Source organism: Bombina bombina, chromosome 7, assembly GCF_027579735.1.
Source record: "Bombina bombina isolate aBomBom1 chromosome 7, aBomBom1.pri, whole genome shotgun sequence".
NCBI lineage: Eukaryota > Metazoa > Chordata > Amphibia > Anura > Bombinatoridae > Bombina > Bombina bombina.
In genome coordinates, this window is record NC_069505.1 from 136,075,012 (window position 1) to 136,093,442 (window position 18,431).

The window sequence follows — 18,431 nt, forward strand, 5'->3', positions numbered from 1 at the left end:
CCATATTACATATATTTTTACTATATTCTAAATGCCTATTTTCGAATTTCATAGGTTAGTGATCACATCAAAAGTGTTGATTATACAGGTGTAACATGAGTAGAGCGCAACTCCTCCTTTTAATTTTTAGACCAATTATGTACGAGTATAGTGGTTTTAAGGTTGTCAGGATGAGCACAAGTCAGGCTATGACTACGGGTTATACACGAAAAGCGTAAAAGCAGTCGTGCTGCGCTTCCCATTATTTTTTGTATTGGTGGCTTGTATTTATACATTTTTAAAGGATTACAAATAAAGTGGACATTTTATTATATGAACTTTGCAAGAGTGTGTCTTTTTCCATTTTGCTTTCATTGTGCTAGGATACCTCTTAAAATTATATTGGTTGTACTCAACAGCCTGCCTTTAAGTATCAAAGAAACAAGCCTCCTAAATATGAATAACAGGACTGAAAATAAAGTAACTAGTAATTATAAATAAGAATTTTATCGATTCTATGCTTTTTAAAGGAAAAATTCAGTCATGTTCTTTTTTTCTCAATTTTATTTCACAAAAAGATCAATTTATAATTTTAGTCAAACCTTAAAACATAAAATTACAAGCAATAAAATCAAACAATTAAAAAAAAAAAGGAGGGGGTAGATCCTTATTCCATAAAATGGTTATGACTCATGAAAACAAATTAGTCGATTGCACAGTGGTCAGCTACATAGGTGGCAATATAAAAACACAATGGCAAATCTCTTTACGGCTTTTAACCCCTTGGCTGCCACCTCTGGATACCACAGGGTAAATTAACTACAGTTTGAGGTTACTGCAGGAGAAACCTGAATGAAAGCTATGAGACACTGTTAACCATTTTTCATCTCACGTATGAATTGAAACACTCTAAATGTGCAAACAATGCCATGTAACGGCTATGGTTTTTTATTTCTAATACAACAGACAGACCCTGCTGTCTTCTCTGAATTAAATCTATTTAAACATCTCCATTAAAATGTAAAAGAAGATAGCTGTACCCTCTAATGTACACTTTGGGTTCCTCTCCCCTGCAGCCAGCACAGAGGAACTTATATAAAAACAATACTCATGTACAAATGGTTCCGTTCTCCCATTGCAAGTCACCTGACCTGTTACCGGGGTGTCACACAGCTTAACATAGTAACAAACAGATCAACAGTTAACCAGAAAGGGAAGACTTTCAGTCATATAATCACAATCAAAACTGTATTTTCAATGCCATCAAATATCTTCATTGAAACACTGCTCTAAGTAAACCTAAATTAGTTCTGCATTGTTTTTGTTGCCTCTATCATTCATGTCAATAGGTTTAAAATGATTGTGTAGATTGTTCCCAAACATTAAAAACATTAAAAATAAAAAATAAAATTCTAAAATCCTGAATAAAAAGATAAAACAAAAACAAAGTTTCTTTGACTGTTGCTGGCACATTCATAATCTCTGAATGAGGATTCAGAGAAATGGAAAGGAGGCAGGGGGATGTTGTGCATTAATTGTGTTCTTCGCCAACATTGGAGACATGATGATAACCAGGAGGTTGAGACTTCTGGCGAAACAGGACAACCAGAAGTAGGACAACAAGAAGAAATAAGATGCATCCACAGGCAGCCAAACCAATGATGATCTCTGATGGATCAAAGGAAAAAAAGAAAAAAAAAGTGTAAATATTAGCTTTTTATAACTGTGTAGACAGCTTACCCATCCCATCCTGCAAAACAAAGAGCCAGAATTCTAAACATTACCAGCCTATCAACTTACTACCTGATCTATAGAGCAATAAGTAAAAAAAATAAAAAAATCACATGCTTTAATTTGTTAGAGCAGGGTTCTTCAAACATGTATCGGGACCCATTCCCGGGTCCGCAACGTGTGTGTGTGTGTATATATATATATATATATATATATATATATATACACACACACACACACACATACATATATATATATATATATATATATATATATATAGTGTGTGTGTGTGTGTGATATATTAGAGAGTGTGTGTGTGGTGTTCTGGGTCACGATGTGCGTGCGTGCGTGCGTGTGTATATATGTGTGATATATATGAGAATGTGTGGAGTGTGTATGTTTTGTATTAGAGTGTGTGATATATAAGAGTGTGGTGTGTGTTGTATTAGAGTGTATGATATATAAAACTGTGTGTGTGTGAGAGAGAGAGAGAGAGAGAGACATGAAAGTAGTATGTGTGAGTGTGTGTGGTGTTTATGTTAATACCTTTTACAACATTTTTTTTTCAGAAATTGCTTTTATTATCATATGTAACATATAACATATTGTTCTTGCATATTTTGCACATCATAACAGAAAGATAAATTATACAATGCAAAAAAAAAAAACTAAAACTAAAAATAATAAATGTAAACAGTAAAGTCTGTGGTCCATTCTTGTTTTCCTGAAAACTTTGTATGAATTATTATCAAATATAAAAGGACAACAAATAGATATAAAAACTAAGAATAGTTGACTTGTACATTCAAAACTTCAACCTCTCTCCTAAATCAGTAACTCTCCTGATATGGTCTGTGTTGGTATACTATTAGCTTGTCTTTGGCTATTTAGCTTGTACACCAGGATTGATATGGGGCCTGACAGTTGTGATGGTGTTGGCTTGCTCTCTGTGTTTTGCTTCTGTGTACATTATCCAAGGTTCCCATATTTCTATGAATGTTTCTTTAGTTGCCATTAAATCCGCTACTGAACTAGACATTTTGTATAAATACTCTATTTTTTGTTGAATTATGAAGAACCCTGGTGGTTCATTTTTCCAGTATCTAGCAAGGCATAATCTCGTGGCTGTACATAATAGAGCAATTAATTTATTTTGTTTTGGTAGGAATCCTCTCATTGGGAGGTGTAGCAAAGCATGTTCCGGTAATAATGTTACTTCTCTGTCATATATGTCTTGCAATAATTTGTTTTGTTTCTTGCCATAAGTGTTGTATTTTTTCACAGTGCCACCACATATGCATATAGGTGCCAATCTCTCCGCATCCTCTGAAACATAAATTACTATTTTGGTTTCCTATCTTATGTAGTCTAGTGGGGTATAAATACCATCTATAGGCTGATTTTAGGTAATTTTCCTGTAATGCGGAGTTAATCGTGAACTTTGTACCCTGTCTGAGTGTCTGAATCCAGTCTGTAATTGCCCATTCCTTTCCTAAATCAGCTTCCCATTTGTCCATTGTTGATGTTTTGTTCGTGTTATTATTTATATTGAATATTAGGTATAATTTAGTTATGGAGCCTTTTGGCCTAGTTTTAGAAAGACATATGGATTCAAAGGGGGTGGTAACGCGTGTGGTTGATGTACCCATAATTTCATGTACTCTAGAGAGTAACTGGAAGTAGTGGTACCACGTATGTGTGTCTAAAGGGTCTAGTTCATTGTATTGGTTATGTGTCATGAATGTCCCATTAATGAGGGTGTCTGCTATCCTGTACAGTCCTCTGTTAGCCCATTTATCCTGTACTATCTTATCTATGGAGGAGTTGAGATCAGTTAGAGGGGTTATCGGGGATTTGGTGTTTGTGATTTGATAATAATGTGTTAATTTGTCCCAGATATATAATGTGTGTGTAATGGATATGAATCGCTTCCCCTGCTGAGGCCTGCTTTGTTTTGTGGACCATAGAAGTTTGGCTATATTATTAACTCCTATTATGTTAGCTTCTAATTGCACCCATTGTATGTTTTTATCTCTTGTACACCAAAAAGCTGTTTGTGCCATTCTGGCGGCGTTGTAATATGATATCAGGTGGGGTATACCCATTCCTCCCCCGTCTCTATGTCTGGTCATAATATGCTTGTTAATCCTCGCTTTTTTATTTTGCCAAATAAAAGAGAGAATATCGTTTTGTAAACTATGTAATTCCCTTATTGGGATGGATATAGGTAAAGATCTGAACAGGTAAAGAAGTTTTGGTAGGATTGTCATTTTAGATACTATAATCTTTCCCAGGAATGATATTTTGTATTTCGTCCATTTGGACATAAGTTGCCATATTTGTGCGAATAGGGGTTTGTAATTATATTTAAAAAGTGCATAGACATCAGTCGTGATGTGAATTCCCAAGTATTTTATAGTTTTGCTTGCCCATTTAAAGGAGAAATTAGCCTCTAACAATTTTTTAGTATGCGATGGTAGATGGATTCCTATGGCTTCGCATTTATCTTCATTTATTTTATATCCTGACACCGCTCCAAACTGTTGTAGGATATTATATAAGGGTGGTAAAGAAAGTGTGGGTTTTGTAAGGGTTAAAATGACATCATCTGAAAATAATGCAAGTTTATATATTGTATTAGTTACTTTAATTCCTGAGATATCTGTACATTCCCTAATTTTAAGTGCTAGGGGTTCTATGCACAAGGCGAACAACAGTGGGGAGAGGGGGCATCCTTGTCTTGTTCCATTTCGGATTGGTATTGATTTAGAGTTATATCCTGCTAGTCTAATATATGCTTCAGGAGTTGAGTACAGTAATGAGATAGCGTTTAAGAATTCTCCTCGTATTCCTACTTTAGTCAATAAGGCGGTCATGTATCTCCAGTTTACTCTATCGAATGCCTTCTCTGCATCCAGCGAAAGGAGCAGAGAAGGCACTCCATGTACCTCAGCATAATTTATTAAATTGATGACTTTACGTGTATTGTCTGGCGCTTCCCTGGATTTAATGAAACCGACTTGATCTGAATGTATCAATTTAGTTAGGGGATCGTTTAGTCTATTTGCCAGGATTTTCGTGAACAGTTTTATGTCTTGGTTTATAAGGGAGATGGGCCTATAATTTTGGCATAACTGCTTATTTTTCCCCGGTTTAGGGATAACTGATATTCTGGCCAGGAGCATTTCTTTTGGGATTTCACTTCCTTTCATTATAGAATTAAAGATAGTGACTAATTGTGGGGCTAATATATTTTTGAAGGTTTTATAAAATATTCCGGAATAACCATCTGGTCCTAGAGCTTTGTTTGGCTTAAGATCTTTTATGGCAAGCAAAACCTATGTTACTGAAATGGGGTTGTTTAGCATTGTAACGTCAGATTGAGACAATTGAGGCATTGTACTGTCTGCTAGGAACTTATTTAGCGTTTCAGCCGCTTCTTGATTCACTTTGGGAGTCGGGAGATTATAGAGTGCATTATAATAGTCAGCAAAGGAGTTTGCAATTTCTAGGGGGTCATTTGTTACCTTTCCTGTCGGTGTATGTATCTGTGGTACCGCTGTAGCTCTAGTGATTTCCTTTAATTTGTTTGCTAACATTCTATCCGGTTTGTTGGAGTGGATAAAATAGTGTGTATCTAGTAGTTTTATGGATTTGTTAGCTTCATCTGAGAGGAGTCTAGTTCTTTGTTTTTCTGTTTCAGTGGTTTGTTATTAGCATTGCTTGGGTGTGCTATCACTTCCCTTTTCAGGTTTGAAATGTCTGTTCTCAGTTTTCCTATATGTGATTGGTGGAGTCTATGCTGCCTTGCTGATTCAGTCATCAGGTAACCTCTAACGAAAGCCTTGAGTGCTCCCCATTGGTGTAATGGGTTAAGTGTAGATCCATTATTTGCTGCTATAAAGTGGGTAAGTTCATCTAATAATTTTTGTTTAACAAGTGGGTCCCCTATTATTTTAGGGTTAAATGCCCATGCTTTGGTTCTATTATGATTTGTTATCCCCTGTAGTGTGATCTCAACTATAGAGTGATCTGACCATGTGCAATTATGTATTTTCGCCTGCATGAGTAATGGAACCAGAATCTGGCTCAATAAAATGTAGTCGATTCTCGAATGAGAGTCGTGAACTGGTGAGTAATATGTGTACTCTCTCACACCTTTGTTTAAGGTCCTCCACCCATCAATAAAATTGTGATCAAGCAGGAAATCACCCAGGATTTTATGTTTAGGTTCTCTTTTCTGTTGCGTACGGGTTATATGTTGGGATCTGTCTATTAGATTATCTAATGTGAGATTAAAATCTCCTCCCACAATTATTTTATATTTATTCCACATGGTTAGTAGTTTGCTAACTTTAGTTAGGAATTGAGCTTGGTGGTCGTTTGGGGCATAGATATTGCCTATCATGATAGGGGTATTGTGTATGTATCCCCTAATTATCAGGTATCTTCCCTCTTTGTCGGTTATGATTTCTTCCTCTTTAAAGTTTAAGGAACTGTGTAATAGAATTGACACTCCTCTATGCTTATGTGTAGTTGTATGGTATTGTTGTGAATATGCTTTATCCCAGTATTTTGGTGTGCTTGCTTTTGTGAAATGTGTTTCTTGTAGTAACACTATATGTGCTTGCAGATTTTTATATTCCTGAAGTGCCTTTTTTCGTTTGACGTTAGAGTGCAAACCTCTAACGTTGTGTGTGATTACCATGAGCCATATTTGGGTAGGAGTTGTGTATGTGCTGATATGTATATTTCTGTTGGCTCGTCTAATTTTTGTATTCATGCGGAGCACTGCAGATATCAATAGTGGATATGAAAACTTTTGTTTGATATATCTTATGTGATAGGTTAGTAGTAGAGAATTGCCTATGGTGGTAGGAGCTTGTATTATAGGTTTTCTAGCTTTCTTTGTGAACTTTAGGAGTGATGCTATCTGTGATAAAGTGTGCATTGTAATGTACAATGAGTCGTCAACTATTAAGAACATTATAATTATAACAAACATAACAAACAAACATTTCAAGTCAAATGAGTAGAGCAATTAAACAGTGACATTATTCATTTTCACAATAGTGCAAAAAAAAAATCAAGATGTATCTTAATGTTTAGAATATGAGAACCATGCTATAACTGGGGGGGCATGGGGAGGGAAGGAAGAGAGGGAAAGATAAGTGGGTAATCTGGTAGGGGGTGGGAGGGTGCCGGGTAAACAAGGATATGGGTGTGGGTTTGAAAGGGATAGGGTATGAATTATGAGGAACGTCTCAACGGTTTAGACAAGAGTAATGTCCGGAAACATTATGTAGGGTCAGTAAAATGCTGATCTATCCAACTCACAACCTTACCTTATTTTTGTTATTGGAATAGGTACTAAAAATTAATATGCATTTTTTAAGTAACCATAATACCTTTACAGAACAGTGGATTGCCTATTCAGGTAGTTAAACAGCGATAGATAACAGGCCTGAAGAGTTTGTTTGTAAGTTCAGGTTTCTTCGTCCTCGGATTCTGAACTCTGATCAGTCCTGCTTGGGGTCTGAGTTTTTGAGCCCTTTTCGGGGGTTTTTCTGTTTCCTTGCAGGTGTACATTCCCTTTGAAAGGATTGTCTCTGAGGTTTAGGTGGCTGATCCTTGCTTTGTATGTCTGTTAAAAGATGTAGCTTCCTAAGAATTTCCTGTCCCTCTTCAACTGTTGTACAGGAGTAGGGGTTGTTTTGATAGGTAAATGATAGTTTGAACGGAAAGTTCCATCTATATCTTATTTGCATGTTATTTAATATGGATAAAATAGGCTTGAGCTCTCGCCTTCTGCGTAGGGTGATCGGAGCTAAATCTGCAAAGATTTGCAAAGAGTGTCCTTCATACGAGAGTGTTTGTGCATTCCTGGCTGCCGTAAGTATTTGATCTTTGATATGGAAGTAATGCATTTTTAAGAAAATGTCTCTGGCCATGGAGGGCTGTGGCGGTCTGGAGAGAGCCCTATGCACTCTATCCATGAGTAGCATGGCGGTGTCCATTTCTGGTAAAAGGTGGCGGAATATCTTCGTGACTGTGTCTGGAAGATTAGTGTAGGTTTCTGGGAGGTTTCGGATCCTGAGATTCGACCTTCTCGACCTGTTTTCAAGGTCTTCTATTTGATCTTCCAGCCTTTTGATATGTGATGACTGCTCCTGAATGGCATTCTGTATTTGTGGTATTTCAACAACTACTTCATCAAGTTTCTCCTAGAGCTCCACTGTACACCCTCCAATTTCTCGTATGTCTTGTCTAAGTTCAAATATGGCCGTTTTCAATTCTTCCTGAAATAGCACCTTTATTTGACTTAGTAACTCTTTAATTGCGGGCACTGACGGGGCTGGTTCCGTCATGTCTGATTGTGATGAGGGCGAATTGCTTATTGTTGGTGTTAGAGAATTTTCCAGATTTCTTTGCTTTAATTGTGCTCGTGATAGACAATCTTTGACCGTTTGTGGTTTGTTTTTCATGTTGCAATGGTATGTTTGCGGCTCTGGCTGTTATGTACAGGCAATGCAAAGGTGTCAGCTACTGTATGACGTCCTCTAAGGATGCTTTGTTAGCTTATATTTAGCATGGATGTATTAAGAAATCATTAAGATGTGAGATTATGTTACATGTAGCTCTGTCACTGTGCAGCTGCTTCTTTAGTTAGCCCATACTACTCATATGCAGTGCAAGGTGCTATTTTATGCTGCAGTATAATGTTCAGGAGTGAAATCCCAACTCTGTATTGATGTGTATTCTTTACTGTAAAAATAAAACCCTTTCTGTTTAAATAAAGGGAGATATTTGTAATCAAGTGTCCTTTATAAGCTTTCCCAACCTTTGCCCCTTCAGTGTCTCTCTGACTTTCCTGACTAGGGTTGGGGGTCTTGGTACTTCTTAAAAGGACACAGTTGTGGGGTGCAGAGGGGCCAATAAACTTTGCAGAATGTTGCTAAAAATGGCGATTTTCCCACCTCCCTTTCTCCTCAGAGTTAAGCTATTTCCACTTGTAGCATGTAAAAAAACCTTTTATTTTAGGTAGTTTAGTATCTGGGGTATGTTTCTCTATTTTCCCCAAGCTAATGAGGTTATTTTGTGTTGTTTAACTCCTACCTCCGGATCCAGTGTAGGCCGCAGCCGGGGACTTTCCTGAATGGGCCCTGGAAGTCTGAACTGGATGGTTTCGTTTTTGCTCTAAAAACCCAATTTTGGTCCCAGATCGATTGATTCCTTGTCCTGCTAGAGTGATCTGTTGTTTACCTCAGTTGATATAGGCTGATTTGAGGTTTTAATAAGGTTTTTAGCAGAGTTTGCAGAGGAGCTCTGACAAAGTGCAGCTTTCCTGTATGGCAGTTAGCTCCGCCCCCCTTTTACAACATTTTAAAGTTTGACTACAATCAGGAATATAAGTATGCACACATTTTAGTCACTTTGCCAAAAATTACAGCTATCTTGTTGTATATTTCAAGACCAAGCATAAAAATAGGGTCGCAACGGTATGTGGTATAATTGCATTTGGGCCTTGGGGAAAAGTTTGAAGTACCCTGCGTTAGAGCATGTTATTTTACGACTATTCAACAATGCTCTACTGTGTTTTCAACCCCTGTAAAAAGGGGTTAAACACACAGGAGAAGTTCTTCTCTGGGCCCTCAGTGTACTGCTGGTGCCAAGTGGAACCAGCCGATGATCCAAATCAGCAGTGCTAGTCACACGACTCAGATGTGTAGCTAGCGCTGTTATTATGGCCCTTTAAAGGGATTTTCTTATTCAAAATGGCACAATGTAATTTGTTAGTAAGCTGGAGTCAGTGATGCAAAAATTACATAAATGCAATGAGGTTAAAGACACACTGAACCCAAATTTTCTCATTCATGATTCAGATAGAGCATGCAATTTTAATCAACTTTCTAATTCACTCCTATTATCAATTTTTCTTCGTTCTCTTGCTAACTATTTTAAAAGCAGGAATGTAAATCTTAGCAGCCAGCCCATTTTAGGTTCAGCACCATGGATAGCGCTTGCTTATTGAAGCTTACATTTACCCACCAATAAGCAAGCATAACCCAGGTTCTTAACTAAAAATGGGCCGGCTCCTATGCATCACATTCCTGTTTTTTAAATAAAGATAGCAAGAGAACGAATAACAATTGAGTAAATTAGAAAGTTGCTTAGAATGGCATGCTCTATCTGAATCACAAAATAATTTTATTTGGGTTTAGTGTCCCTTTAAACACAAAGGTAAAGTCATGCATAGGTGCAGCAAGCATTGCAGACTTCACCATGTCACAAAGTCAGCAGCTTATGTATTTGCATGTAGAGACCAACATTAAAAAAAATGTTTTATTGGCTTTTAAAGTCTTGTGGGTCACTATCCTCAGACGAAGTTACATCATGAAAAACCAAATATGGTTGTTTTTTTTTATTATTCTACAGGGGAAAAAATAGCTCTCGTCTTTACATTTAATATCAATTATAAATTTAGCTTCCAGAAATGTTCAGAATTTTGTTTAAGTAACATGTTTCTCCCTTGCACATTATAACCCCATAAAAGTCCTCTCTTTTATTAATTTGTTAATAGAATACCTTTAGCTGACAGCTGTATGTATTATTTCTGCATTCATATAAATATTCTTACTCCCATTTGTGAAAATTTTGCATTTCAAAAGTACATAAAAAACAGCTAACAAATGAATGACTGTAAACCTGCAAACAAGGATACAGACGTACAGTGAGAAACTACATAAAAAAAGAGAAAAAAAGTGAGAGACAGAGCAAGAGATATTCACCTGTGTCTTGAGTTTTGTTAGAGATTTGGCATTCTTGCTGCCAGTCCTGAGAGATAACTGGCTGAAGCAGTTGCTTAAACTCCTGGAGGGGACACCTCTGGGTACAGCCAGGAAGGGTCAGTGGGAAGGGTGCCTTACCACTCTCGTTCCTAAAATACATCTCTACTGTGAAGTTCCTACAGAAAATAAGCAAAGTTAGACTTTTATTAAGGGTTATAGAGAGATAGACACACACAATATTGAACCCTCTGTCAACCTATAATAATCTGGAGAATGTGAACTTTCCAACCACTACAGCCAGCTAGTTAGTAGGGCCAATTGTCATATGGGAAACTCAGCAATCAGAGTCTGGAGTGAAGGATAGAGCTTTGACACTAATCCCTTTAGATTTCCTCGGGTGGGACTAAGTAGTGTGCCTTATATATTTTGTGGTGCTCTGACAAAATGCCAATGGACACTTGGCTGACAGCATTCTGTCAGACGGACATTTGGCCAACGGAGAGAATGCCAAAGCACGTTCCGAGTTCGGCCGAGAGCAGATACGCTCCAGAGTGTCCTAATTAGAACCTCGGGCGCCGCAACCGCCTCTGGTAACCTAACCATGGGTCCCAGCCCGCACATCTTGTAATTCTTTGTCTGGGAAATTATCTATCTAATCTATCCATCTATCAAATCTATTTATCTAATCTATCTAATTTATCTATCGATCTCGTGGCTGGACTGTTATCTGACAGCCACTTGTCTGTCGGACTATTATCCGTCAGCCAAATGTCCCTCTGCCAAATGTCCGTCGGCTAACAGTCCGGCCACGATAGTTTGTAGCAACCACGGACATGCGTGACTGTTCTGGCAGCTCTCAAAGCTGTACAAATTTATATCAGTTTGTCATGAATGACATGGCTGTCATGAGTGAGGGTCCTTGGTCATGCATCTGTCTTCAACGTTTAACGTGTGAACATCATTTTGAAGGCTTTTAAAGACCTACCAAACAAAACTTCAGGTTTCCAAAATAACATGTGGTTTTACCATCTAGCCAGGCAACTCCTCTCTGCTTATGATGTTGGAAAGATCAGGTAAAGAGATAGATTATAAGAACAAAAAGGGAGTTGTAGTATAAGAAATGTCAAATAAAATTTCAGGTATAAAACCGTTCTTGGTTAAACCCATGTGGTGCAGCAAGTAGAACTATCTATTTTAAAGATAATATAGGTAAAATAACAAAAATAATAATCAAATTTGTTCTCTTGGTATCCTTTGTTGAAATCTAGCTTATATATCCTTAGGCACGTACATAGGAAGGCTCAGTCTACAGTTCTTGAGCATATGCATAACATTGTTTCATACACAGATGCCATATACTACGCGTGCTTTGGAGCCTACCTCGGTATGCTCTCACGGAAGTGAGCTAGGTTACATACAAGTACACCAAGAGAGCAAGGTAAATTTGATAAGAAAATATCCAGTATCATTGCACGATTAGAGCCTTAGTCATCCTAATTGGCTTCTTTTAGGTTCATACCCAGAATCTTCTTCATACAGTTCAAACATGTGGCAGGAAGCGTAAGGGGCCTGTTTCCCATTATGGACATCAAGAGCCATTTGCAGTGCTGCCAACGTGGTGTCATGCTGAAAAGGAAAAAAACTATTTATTTTAATTTGTCAATATTTATAACAATTTTTAGGCACATCATTTCTGTGCACTGTGGCAAAAGCACATAAAAAAAGTCCAGCCATCAATTTCACATAAACTTCATTCACCCATCAGGGTTCTCAGTAGATTGACATTTTAAGCCCCAAATCGGTCTTCAATGATGTTGAAAGTCACACATGATTTCATATATAAAAACATAATTTATGCTTACCTGATAAATTTATTTCTCTTGTGGTGTATCCAGTCCACGGATCATCCATTACTTGTGGGATATTCTCCTTCCCAACAGGAAGCTGCAAGAGGATCACCCACAGCAGAGCTGTCTATATAGCTCCTCCCCTTAACTGCCACCTCCAGTCATTTGACCGAAGACAAACAAGAGAAAGGAGAAACCATAGGGTGCAGTGGTGACTGTAGTTTAAAAATAAAACATACCTGCCTTAAAATGACAGGGCGGGCCGTGGACTGGATACACCACAAGAGAAATAAATTTATCAGGTAAGCATAAATTATGTTTTCTCTTGTAAGGTGTATCCAGTCCACGGATCATCCATTACTTGTGGGATACCAATACCAAAGCTAAAGTACACGGATGAAGGGAGGGACAAGGCAGGAACTCAAACGGAAGGTACCACTGCCTGTAAAACCTTTCTCCCAAAAATAGCCTCCGAAGAAGCAAAAGTATCAAATTTATAAAACTTTGAAAAAGTATGAAGCGAAGACCAAGTCGCCGCCTTGCAAATCTGTTCAGCAGAAGCCTCATTTTTAAAAGCCCATGTGGAAGCCACAGCTCTAGTAGAATAAGCTGTAATCCTTTCAGGAGGCTGCTGGCCAGCAGTCTCATAAGCTAAGCGTATTATACTTCTTAGCCAAAAACGAAAGAGAAATTGCCGAAGCCTTTTGGCCTCTCCTCTGTCCAGAGTAGACAACAAACAAAGCAGATGTTTGACGAAAATCTTTAGTAGCTTGTAAATAAAAAGCACGAACCACGTCAAGATTGTGTAATAGATGTTCCTTCATTGAAGAAGGCTTAGGACACAATGACGGAACAACAATCTCCTGATTGATATTCTTATAAGATACCACCTTAGGTAAAAACCCAGGTTTGGTATGCCAAACTACCTTATCTGAATGGAAGATCAGATAAGGGGAATCACACTGTAAGGCAGATAACTCGGAAACTCTACAAGCCGAGGAAATAGCTACCAAAAACAGAACTTTCCAAGATAAAAGCTTGATATCTATGGAATGAAGAGGTTCAAACGGAATCCCTTGGAGAACTTTAAGAACCAAATTTAAACTCCATGGCGGAGCAACTGGTTTAAACACAGGCTTGATTCTAACTAAAGCCTGACAAAACGCCTGAACGTCTGGACTATCCGCCAGACGCTTGTGCAAAAGAATAGACAGAGCAGAAATCTGTCCCTTTAAGGAACTAGCTGACAATCCCTTTTCTAATCCTTCTTGGAGAAAAGATAATATCCTGGGAATCCTGACTTTACTCCATGAGTAACCCTTGGATTCACACCAATAAAGATATTTACACCATATTTATGATAGATTTTCCTGGTGACAGGCTTCCGTGCCTGAACTAAGGTATCAATGACTGACTCGGAGAAGCCACGCTTTGATAAAATCAAGCGTTCAATCTCCAGGCAGTCAGTCTCAGAGAAATTAGATTTGGATGGTTGAAAGGACCCTGAAGTAGAAGGTCCTGTCTCAGAGGCAGAGTCCATGGTGGAAGAGATGACATGTCCACTAGATCTGCATACCAAGTCCTGCGTGGCCACACAGGCGCTATCAAAATCACTGATGCTCTCTCCTGCTTGATTTTGGCAATCAGACGAGGGAGCAGAGGAAACGGTGGAAACACATAAGCCAGGTTGAAGGACCAAGGCGCTGCTAGAGCATCTATCAGCTTTGCCTTGGGATCCCTGGACCTGGATCCGTAACAAGGAAGTTTGGCGTTCTGGCGAGACGCCATGAGATCCAGTTCTGGTTCGCCCCAACGTCGAACCAATTGTGCAAACACCTCCGGATGGAGTTCCCACTCCCCCGGATGAAAAGTCTATCGATTTAGAAAATCCGCCTCCCAGTTCTCTACACCTGGGATATGGATAGCTGATAGGTGGCAAGAGTGAATCTCTGCCCAACGAATTATCTTTGAAACTTCCAACATCGTTAGGGAACTCCTTGTTCCCCCTTGATGGTTGATGTAAGCCACAGTCGTGATGTTGTCCGACTGAAATCTGATGAACCTCATTGAGGCTAGCTGAGGCCAAGCTTGAATAGCATTGAATATCGCTCTTAATTCCAGAATGTTTATTGGGAGGAGGGTCTCCTCCTGAGTCTACGATCCCTGAGCCTTCAGGGAGTTCCAGACTGCCCCCCAGCCTAGAAGGCTGGCATCTGTCGTTACTATTGTCCAATCTGGCCTGCGAAAGGTCATACCTTTGGACAGATGGACCCGAGATAGCCACCAGAGAAGAGAATCCCTGGTCTCTTGATCCAGATTTAGTAGAGGGGACAAATCTGTGAAATCCCCATTCCACTGACTGAGCATGCAGAGTTGCAGCGGTCTGAGATGTAGGCGGGCAAAGGGCACTATGTCCATTGCCGCTACCATTAAGCCGATTACTTCCATACACTGAGCCACCGAAGGGCGAGAAGTAGAATAAAGAACACGGCAAGAATTTAGAAGTTTTGATAACCTGGTCTCTGTCAGGTAAATCCTCATTTCTACAGAGTTCCCAGAAAGGAAACTCTTGTGAGAGGGGATAGAGAACTCTTCTCTTCGTTCACTTTCCACCCGTGCGACCTCAGAAATGCCAGAACTATGTCCGTATGAGACTTGGCAATTTGGAAATTTGACGCCTGTATCAGAATTTTGTCTAAATAAGGGGCTACTGCTATGCCCCGCGGCCTTAGGACCGCCAGAAGTGACCCCAGAACCTTCGTAAAGATTCTTGGGGCTGTAGCTAACCCAAAGGGAAGAGCTACAAACTGGTAATGCCTGTCTAGGAAGGCAAACCTGAGAAACCGATGATGATCTTTGTGTATCGGAATGTGAAGATAAGCATCCTTTAAATCCACTGTAGTCATGTATTGACCCTCCTGGATCATAGGCAGGATGGTACGAATAGTCTCCATCTTGAATGATGGAACCCTGAGAAATTTGTTTAGGATCTTGAGATCTAAGATTGGTCTGAAGGTTCCCTCTTTTTTGGGAACCACATACAGATTTGAATAGAATCCTTGTCCCTGTTCCTTCTTTGGAACTGGGTGGATCACTCCCATACCTAGGAGGTCTTGAACACAATGTAAGAATGCCTCTCTTTTTATCTGGTTTGCAGATAATTGTGAAAGGTGAAATCTCCCTTTTGGAGGGGAAGCTTTGAAGTCCAGAAGATATCCCTGGGATACAATTTCCAACGCCCAGGGATCCTGGACATCTCTTGCCCAAGCCTGGGCGAAGAGAGAAAGTCTGCCCCCTACTAGATCCGTTACCAGATCGGGGGCCAATCCTTCATGCTGTTTTAGAGGCAGCAGCAGGTTTTTTGGCCTGCTTACCTTTGTTCCAAGCCTGGTTAGGTCTCCAGACCGACTTGGACTGGGCAAAAGTTCCCTCTTGTTTTGTATTAGAGGAAGTTGATGCCGCGCTCGTCTTAAAGTTTCGAAAGGCACGAAAATTAGTCTGTTTGGCCCTTGATTTATTAGGCCTGTCCTGAGGGAGGGCATGACCTTTTCCTCCCGTGATATCAGAAATGATCTCCTTCAAACCAGGCCCGAATAGAGTCTGCCCCTTGAAGGGAATATTAAGAAGCTTAGACTTTGAAGCGACGTCAGCTGACCATGATTTAAAGCCATAGCGCCCTACGCGCCTGAATAGCAAAACCAGAATTCTTAGCAGTTAGTTTAGTCAAATGAACAATGGCATCAGAAACAAATGAATTGGCTAGCTTAAGTGCTCTAAGCTTGTCAAGTATATCGTCCAATGGGGTCTCTACCTGTAAAGCCTCTTCCAGAGACTCAAACCAGAAGGCCGCCGCAGCAGTGACTGGGGCAATGCATGCAAGAGGCTGCAGAATAAAACCTTGTTGAATAAACATTTTCTTAAGGTAACCCTCTAACTTTTTGTCCATTGGATCCAAGAAAGCACAACTGTCCTCGACAGGGATAGTAGTACGCTTAGCTAGGGTAGAAACTGCTCCCTCCACCTTAGGGACTTTTTGCCATAAGTCCCGTGTGGCGGCATCTATTGGAAACAATTTCTTAAAAATAGGAGGGGGAGAGAACGGTACACCTGGTCTATCCCATTCCTTAGTAATAATTTCTGAAAACCTTTTAGGTATTGGAAAAACATCAGAGAAAACAGGCACTGCATAGTATTTATCCAATCTGCACAATTTCTCTGGCACTGCAACGGTGTTGCAGTCATTCAGAGTAGCTAAAACCTCCCTAAGTAACACACGGAGGTGTTCAAGCTTAAATTTAAATGTTGCCATATCAGAATCAGGTTGCACCATCTTCCCTGAGTCAGACACATCACCCACAGAAAGAAGCTCTCCTTCCTCAGCTTCTGCATATTGTGAGGGGGTATCAGACATAGCTACTGAAGCGTCAGAGTGCTCTGTATTTCTTCTAACCCCAGAGCAGTCTCGCTTTCCTCGTAACCCAGGTAGTCTGGATAATACCGCTGACAGTGTATTATCCATGACTGCCGCCATGTCTTGTAAAGTAAACGCCATGGGCACGCTAGATGTACTTGGCGCCTCTTGAGCGTGAGTCCCTTGAGCAGGAGTCAAAGGTTCTGACACGTGGGGTGAGATAGTCGGCATAACTTCCCCCTTGTCAGATTCCTCTTGTGATAAATCTTTTAAAGACATAATATGGTCTTTATAACTTAAAGTGAAATCAGTACATTTGGTACACATTCTAAGAGGGGGTTCCACCATGGCTTCTAAACATAATGAACAAGGAGTTTCCTCTATGTCAGACATGTTTAAACAGACTAGCAATGAGACCAGCAAGCTTGGAAAACACTTTACAAAAAGTTAACAAGCAAAAAATAAAAACAGTACTGTGCCTTTAAGAAAAATAAAAAAAGGTCAGAATTTGAAAAACAGTGATAAAAAGCAGTAAATCAAACAAAATTTTTAGTGTGTATAATAGGCTAACAGAGCATTGCACCCACTTGCAAATGGATGATTAACCCCTTAGTTTCAAAAAAATAAACGTTTTTTTTTAACAGTCACAACAAACTGCCGTGGCCCTACCTTCCCATACAATCGACTTTGGAAAGCACAAAAACCGTTTGTACAGGTCCTAAGTGTTCAGGGGACTCCAAGGGAAGCTGGAAGTCTCAAGCTGCAAAAACTACTGCACGATTTAGGCCTAAAATTAGGCCCCTCCCAACCTGTACTCACAGTGAGAGGGCCATAAAAAGCTATCCCTAGGAAAATCTAGCCAGCCATGTGGAAAAAACCAAGCCCCAATAAAGTTTTATCACCAATATGCATATAAAAAACGTTTAAGCACTTCCAGCAAACTTTTTATATGTCAGAAATGTGAAAAATAATAAGGAGTATTACCTCTAACAGCAAGCATGATACTAGTTGTTGTTAAATCACTGTAATCAGGCTTACCTCAGATAAATCCGGTATTAACAACATTTTCTAGCATTTACATTTCTCTAGAAAAATTTAGACTGCACATACCTCATAGCAGGATACCCTGCACACCATTCCCCAAGCTGAAGTTACCTCTCTCTCTTCAGTTATGTGTGAGAACAGCAATGGATCTTAGTTACAACCTGCTAAGATCATTAGAGACCACAGGCAGATTCTTCTTCTATTTTCTGCCTGAGACCAAAATAGTACAACTCCGGTACCATTTAAAAATAATAAACTTTTGAATTGAAGAAAAAAAAAAAAATTACACCACATCTCTCTAACTGCTTCCATGTTTGTCGAGAGCTGCAAGAGAATGACTGGAGGTGGCAGTTAAGGGGAGGAGCTATATAGACAGCTCTGCTGTGGGTGATCCTCTTGCAGCTTCCTGTTGGGAAGGAGAATTTCCCACAAGTAATGGATGATCCGTGGACTGGATACACCTTACAAGAGAAATTAAAATATTCCTCTTTTGTATAAAAAAAAAAAAAAATTAATTTTTTTTACACCCTTTCAAATTACAAATGTGTATTCAAAGATATAAAAAAAATTGTTGGCAAAATATAAGAAACTGCCAGGTGCTACGGAAACTATTTTTTACATTAGTTTACA

General features: G+C 39.3%; 1 protein-coding gene across 1 annotated transcript in view; it reads right to left on the reverse strand.

Annotated features, from left to right (window-relative positions):
* Nucleotides 1-1,205: 1,205 nt before the first annotated feature.
* Nucleotides 1,206-18,431, reverse strand: part of ACP2 (acid phosphatase 2, lysosomal) — an 89,319-nt gene continuing 72,093 nt past the window's right edge. The window contains exons 9-11 of the mRNA XM_053720334.1: nt 12,019-12,125; nt 10,500-10,675; nt 1,206-1,647 (exon numbers count right to left, since the gene is read on the reverse strand). Coding sequence (XP_053576309.1) covers nt 1,511-1,647; nt 10,500-10,675; nt 12,019-12,125 — 420 coding nt within the window. The 3' untranslated portion in view covers nt 1,206-1,510. The remainder of the gene's footprint in view (nt 1,648-10,499; nt 10,676-12,018; nt 12,126-18,431) is intronic.